The 6,001-nt window shown below is 37.5% G+C and overlaps 1 protein-coding gene across 2 annotated transcripts; it reads right to left on the bottom strand.

The window, feature by feature from the left end:
• Positions 1-3,853: 3,853 nt before the first annotated feature.
• Positions 3,854-6,001, bottom strand: LOC131690433 (uncharacterized). Of its 2 annotated transcripts, XR_009305579.1 has the most exons (3): positions 5,780-6,001; positions 4,014-5,720; positions 3,854-3,954 (listed from the first exon to the last, which is right to left on the bottom strand). XR_009305579.1 is itself a non-coding variant. In XM_058976186.1 (2 exons), the coding sequence occupies exon 2, from the start codon at positions 5,589-5,591 to the stop codon at positions 4,284-4,286; it is 1,308 nt and encodes a 435-aa protein (XP_058832169.1). In that variant the 5' UTR covers positions 5,592-5,720; positions 5,780-6,001; the 3' UTR covers positions 3,888-4,283. The 2 variants fall into 2 exon arrangements, 1 of the variants encoding a protein (XP_058832169.1); XM_058976186.1 differs by having other exon boundaries at positions 3,888-5,720.

Genomic DNA, 6,001 nt, shown 5'->3' with positions numbered 1-6,001 from the left:
GATGGGCAGGCGAATATTACGTTTCATCCTTGCTTCGCCGAGATAGCTACATACAACAGGACTGAGTGAGTGAGTTAGTGGTAATTTTCTCTCGCTCTCGTCTGATGAAATACGAACATATACGGAGATCTGTGTGTGAAATGTGCAGGGTGTGCGAGGTTTGTTTACGCTTCAGTTGCTCTACGAATCGCTTCACGCTTCGTGTGGTCTGTTGCACGAGTGGTGTGTCTGGACTAAATGCGGGCGTAATTCTTGCTAATGTAACCCGATTTCGGTTATTTCGGTTTTGCTTGGAAAATCGCTGGTAATATCAGTTAGTTCAGCGTTGGTGGCTTGTAAGGTACTAAATACAGGAAGTTCTTTCTAAGAAACGCAAAACTTCGTGCTTTATTTAACTTTTTTAATAGAAGCGTTTCTAGTATGTGGTATTATAAGAAAAAAAATCAATAATATTGTTTTTCATTTTTTCTTAGTGAAAATTAATTTAGAAAGATATATAAACAAGATATGAAATCACGTATCACGAAGTTGAGATATGACTAGTTCAAATGAAAATCACGAAATTTCTGGAAAATAGCATGAAAAATCACGTTAGTGAAAATCATAAAATAACGTGAGCGAAGGAATCCGGTGTAATTTTATTGTCTCATTTTTTAAAGTACCATGAACTTTCTGTGCCTTCCAATAAAGAAAAAATCCTTTTCGACGAATCTTTACTAAGCCCCTGCCGTTAGACCCTTATTTCACAACAAAGCAACACGATGAGTCAGGGACAAAAGGTCGAATGCCAACAAGTCGTTAAGTACCTGTAAACTATAGAACAGTAAGGTCCCGTTGCCCCCAAATGCGAGTAAAATGAGTGACCCAGAAAATAAATTTCGCTCATTACGGGAGAACACAATGGCGCTTGACTTTTCGAAGATCTCTCTTAGCCCTACAGTGTACATTAGAGTGCCCAGAAAAATAACGAATTTTTGAAAACACAATCGGCCCACCCCTGAGTCGATTCCTAGTCCCACCAGGAGTACTTGCTCCAAATTTGAAGCAAATCGGACAAGTTTAGCTACCGGACCAACGTGCCTGAAGTTTGTATGGGATTTTTCGACAATTTACATGAAGAAAACCCACTAACTCGTATTTTCGCCGCTCGGTGGCACTATATGCATCGTATTATCACTGTGAGTGAAAATAAGAAAAATAATTTAATTGCCTACAACTTTGTCGAAGACTGCTAGTCAATCCGGCTTTGGTAAAAGAAGTTAATAAACTTTTAACGAAGTGATGTCTGAGTCTGTTTTGCATGGGGCCTAGCAGCGCATAGTTGTGGATCGGTACTCGATTACCACCAACTATACGTTTTTGTGAGATAATGGTTACATTTAGCTGAATAGTATATTCACAAGAATTGTAGTACATAATACGAGTTATGTTTTGGTTAGAAAATTTTAGTTCCACCTGTAACCGCATAGAGGGCGCCAACACTAACTTTTCATAGGAGTGAGATAGAATATCAAGATGTTCGGAAGAATTATTTAAAAATGCTTGCTCTACAACTTTGTGGAAGACACCTAATCTCTATCTCTTTTCGTTAAAAAGTTAGTGTTGGCGCCCTCTATGCGGTAAAATGTGGAACTAAAACTATCTAACCAAAACATGATTCGTATTACTTACTATAAATCTTCCGAACATACTATTGACCTAAACCTAACCATTATGTCACCAAAATGTTTTGTTCGTGCGAATCAAGTACCGATCCACAATCATGCACTGCTAGGCCCCATACAAAACTGACTCAGACATCACTTCGTTAAAAGTTTAATAACTTCTTTTACCAAAGCCGGATTGACTAGCAGTCTTCAACAAATTTGTAGGCAATTAAATTATCTTTCTTATTTTCACTTTCAGTGATAATATGATGCATATAGTGCCACCTAGCGGCAAAAAGACGAGTTAGTGGGTTTTCTCCATGTAAATTGTCGAAGAATCCCATACAAACTTCAGGCACGTTGGTCCGGTAGCTAGACTTGTCCGATTTGCTTCAAATTTGGAGCAAGTACTCCTGGTGGGACTAGGAATCGACTCAGGCATGGGCCGATAGGGGTCATTTTTTTCCTGTCACTCTAGTGTACATGGCAAAAAAGTTGATGAAGATGAAAATGGAGCTTCTGCTTCCAGAAGTACAACTACATCACACGAGACAAGTAATACCAATAACATTTAACTCCTTAACCGAACCAGAAAGCTTTGCTAACGAAACACAACATGCACCATAACGTCGCATATGAAAACGTCCAAACGAAGATCTCCGTGTATATGGACCTTGGCCTGAAGGATATTCGCTAACACGATTTGGCACATCTTACTAGGACGATTAATGTCACTGTATGGAGACGTGGAATCCACCACAAACAACACTTGCAGAAACTTTCTCTAGAATTCTCAGCGATGTTCGGGTGGTGCGGATGTGGCTGAATCAAACTATATTATTTTACTTGACTTTCGAGGGCAGATCATCCCAATCGAGGTGAGCCATGCGCCAAAACAACTAAAGAAAACCCGTCAACTACAACCCCACCATCATCAAACAGCCTTCGACATTTGCTGACACATCACAGACAGCCAGCCAAAAACTAAATGCTGAACAAACAATATTCCACGGTATCCCCAAGCCAATAGTTAACAGAACCAGGGAAAAGATGAGCGAGAAAAATGATGGCTATACCAGAGTCACTCGAAAACACAGAAAGCACCAAACATTTAACAGAGAAAATCCAAGTTACTCTAGCGACGACGACCTGACCATTGCTAACCAAGACCAAGAAAGAAAATTAAAGGGATCTCCTCCTGGATTTTTGTGGAAAAAATGAAGACCGACGAGATCCGCCATTTCGAAGCTGCCATCATGAATTTTCGAAAACAAAAAATCATTTTCTAATTATCGATCAATAACGAATCAAATATTAAAAGCAGAAGTTTGTATGTCCTTTAATTTTTCCGCAAAAAATTCTCAAATATTGCTTTGATTTTCCGCCGAATCCAGGATAAGACCCCCTTAAGGTATAAAAAGTAGAGATACAAGAAATGAAAAACGCAAAACAAAGAATTACATGCCGCGCAAAAGAAAAAGAGACTAAAATAACAATAAAAATTGGATGGATCACATAGAAAATAAAAACGAGGAAATGAGGAGACGAAAAAAGGGAAAAAATGGAACTCTAACAATAATAAAAATGGACCAAGTGAAAAGGAAAAAAAATAAAATTAAAAGCGAAAAATACAAGATTAATGAGAAAAAAATGAATAAAGTAAAAATTGTATAAACAGGATTAATGTAAAAAGAAAAAAACCGTAGAAAGAGAAATAAGGAAAAAATCGGAAAAACTAAAAAGATAAAGATACTAGCTAAAACAAAAAGTAGAACACGAGTTCGTAAAAAAAATTGAGATAAAGGAAGAGAAAGATGACAAACGTAGAAGAAAAAAGGGTGAAATATAAAAAGACAAGAAAAGTGAAAAAAGGAAATAGAAATTGAAAAGAAAAAGAGAAATGTGGAAAACAGAACGAAAAAAATTATATTAGATAAAAATAGAAAGATAAAGAAAAATGGAAAACAGAACTAAGAGAATGGAAAAATGGGTTAAAGGAAAAATAGTAAACCAGTGCCAGAAATGTGCTAAAGGAAAGTAGATTTTTTTTAAAAGCATGCATAAAACTGAAAAGCAATTAGATAAAATGGCGCAAGAAAACATAGAGAAAAGGAACAAGGAAAAAAAGAAGAAAAAGAAATTTGAAGAAAGAAATAAGGAACACATTGCAAAGAAATAAGGAATTTAAACGAGAAAACGAATGCCCGTGCATTACATTATATTACTGTTACGTCGAACGAGTGCAAACGCACTGAGTTTCGATAGCAGATTAAAGATGTTGTTTTGGTTATGTATTAATCAGCTTCAACTGTGCGATATATTGTGATCAGTATGATTAAATGTACAATAAATTAATATTCCACTTACAATTTTCAGTGTTTGATTACGCTCGGCGTTTTGGTCTCGAACCAATAATAATATGAATAAATTTCAATTAATTTAATAATGTTTGATATAAGACTTGAATCAATCAAGAGAAGATCTTCACCCTTTGTTCACTCGATCGTTCATGATCGTTAGGGTTAGCTGAGCTATAAGTACACATTTGACAAGTAATTGTGTTTAGGGTGACCAGCAGCTACAACCGCGGTAACATCCCCACCCCCGTAATACAACGTGATAAAGATGTGTTACAGTTTATTCATTACCGCGGGAGTTGGAAGCTCTTTGTAACTGGTGGAGCAAGGGATGGTGTAACAGCTCACATCTCTCTATTCCGCATCGCCGTGTGAACCTGCACATTCTGCTGTTATGTTGGTTTAGGCAGCTTCTACACAGTTTCCGATCTCCAATCAATTTCCAACGGTGTTCGACTTCGAAAGATTTGAACGTATCACAATCTGCAACACGATGATTCCCACGACAAATCAAACAGTTTCTTATTGCCTCACTGGACGATACTGGGATATTCAGCACATTGTCATTACTATCGTCGTAAAAATTGTGACTTTCTGTATTTTGAATACATTCAATGTGTGTAACTTGGCAAGCCGATTTCACTAAAGATTGCATATAATTGTTCAGCGAAATTAGTGATGCAGATTGACTCCTTTGTTTGTATCGAGCCCATTCAAGCCTAATTTGCCCTGGAAGCTTTTCTTCGAGCTCTTGCAAAAGTGTTGGGTTCGAGAGATGGTCCTTCTGATCCATTGCTATAAGGTGGTCGCATAAGTTTTGTATTTCCATCCCAAAATTAATAAGACTTTGCAAATTCTCTGTTGTTGGGGAGGCTGTTCCGCGCACTTTATTCAACAATGTGTTCACGATTAACACTGGACGCCCAAAAAACATTTTAAGTGTTTCCATCACACGAGGAACCAGTTCCGGTAGTAAAAGTCGACTGCGAACATACTCCAAAGCTTTTCCTCCTAAAGAGCGTTGTGAACGAACTAAATTTTCAGCATTCGTATAACCGCAAGCTTCCGTAGAAATTTTGTATTGACTATAAAACAATGGCCAATCTTCTGGGTTTCCGCTGAACAAAGGCAAATCTGTTGTAAGTACTTGCCGAGATGCGATCTGCTGAGGAGTTAGTGGATTATTCTGTTGCTGAAACGAAGTGTTCTCTTCATTACTAGAAGCATATTCAAATGGTTCTGGTAGCAGTGATGTGTCAGAAAGGCTCAACTCACAAATATCCTCCTTTTCTTCAGGACATCTCACTTTCAGCGAAAAATGTAGCTGCGCTTTCTTTATTTTGTATTCCTCATTAGCCATTGATAGCTCTAAAGCCTCACGCTCATCAATAGCCTTCATGCGGATGCGTCTAATTTCATGCAGATGGTCCAGATGCAACTTAATTTGCAAGGGTGTTATATTTACACACGACTCGTCCCAATCAATAGCTGGATCATCTGATTTTGAGTCAGATACAGAGTTCTGATTTATGAATTCATCATCGTTGGTATTTGATGTACGATCACCGGTTTTTTGTTCTTTGCTCATCCTGCTTCGCAAGTGACCGAAACGGTCAAGTGAAAATTTTGAAGATTGTTACGTCGAACGAGTGCAAACGCACTGAGTTTCGATAGCAGATTAAAGATGTTGTTTTGGTTATGTATTAATCAGCTTCAACTGTGCGATATATTGTGATCAGTATGATTAAATGTACAATAAATTAATATTCCACTTACAATTTTCAGTGTTTGATTACGCTCGGCGTTTTGGTCTCGAACCAATAATAATATGAATAAATTTCAATTAATTTAATAATGTTTGATATAAGACTTGAATCAATCAAGAGAAGATCTTCACCCTTTGTTCACTCGATCGTTCATGATCGTTAGGGTTAGCTGAGCTATAAGTACACATTTGACAAGTAATTGTGTTTAGGGTGACCAGCAGCTACAACCGCG

The sequence above is a fragment of the Topomyia yanbarensis genome, chromosome 1 (assembly GCF_030247195.1).
Source record: "Topomyia yanbarensis strain Yona2022 chromosome 1, ASM3024719v1, whole genome shotgun sequence".
NCBI classification, from domain to species: Eukaryota; Metazoa; Arthropoda; class Insecta; order Diptera; family Culicidae; genus Topomyia; species Topomyia yanbarensis.
This window is presented reverse-complemented; position numbering and strand designations above follow the sequence as displayed.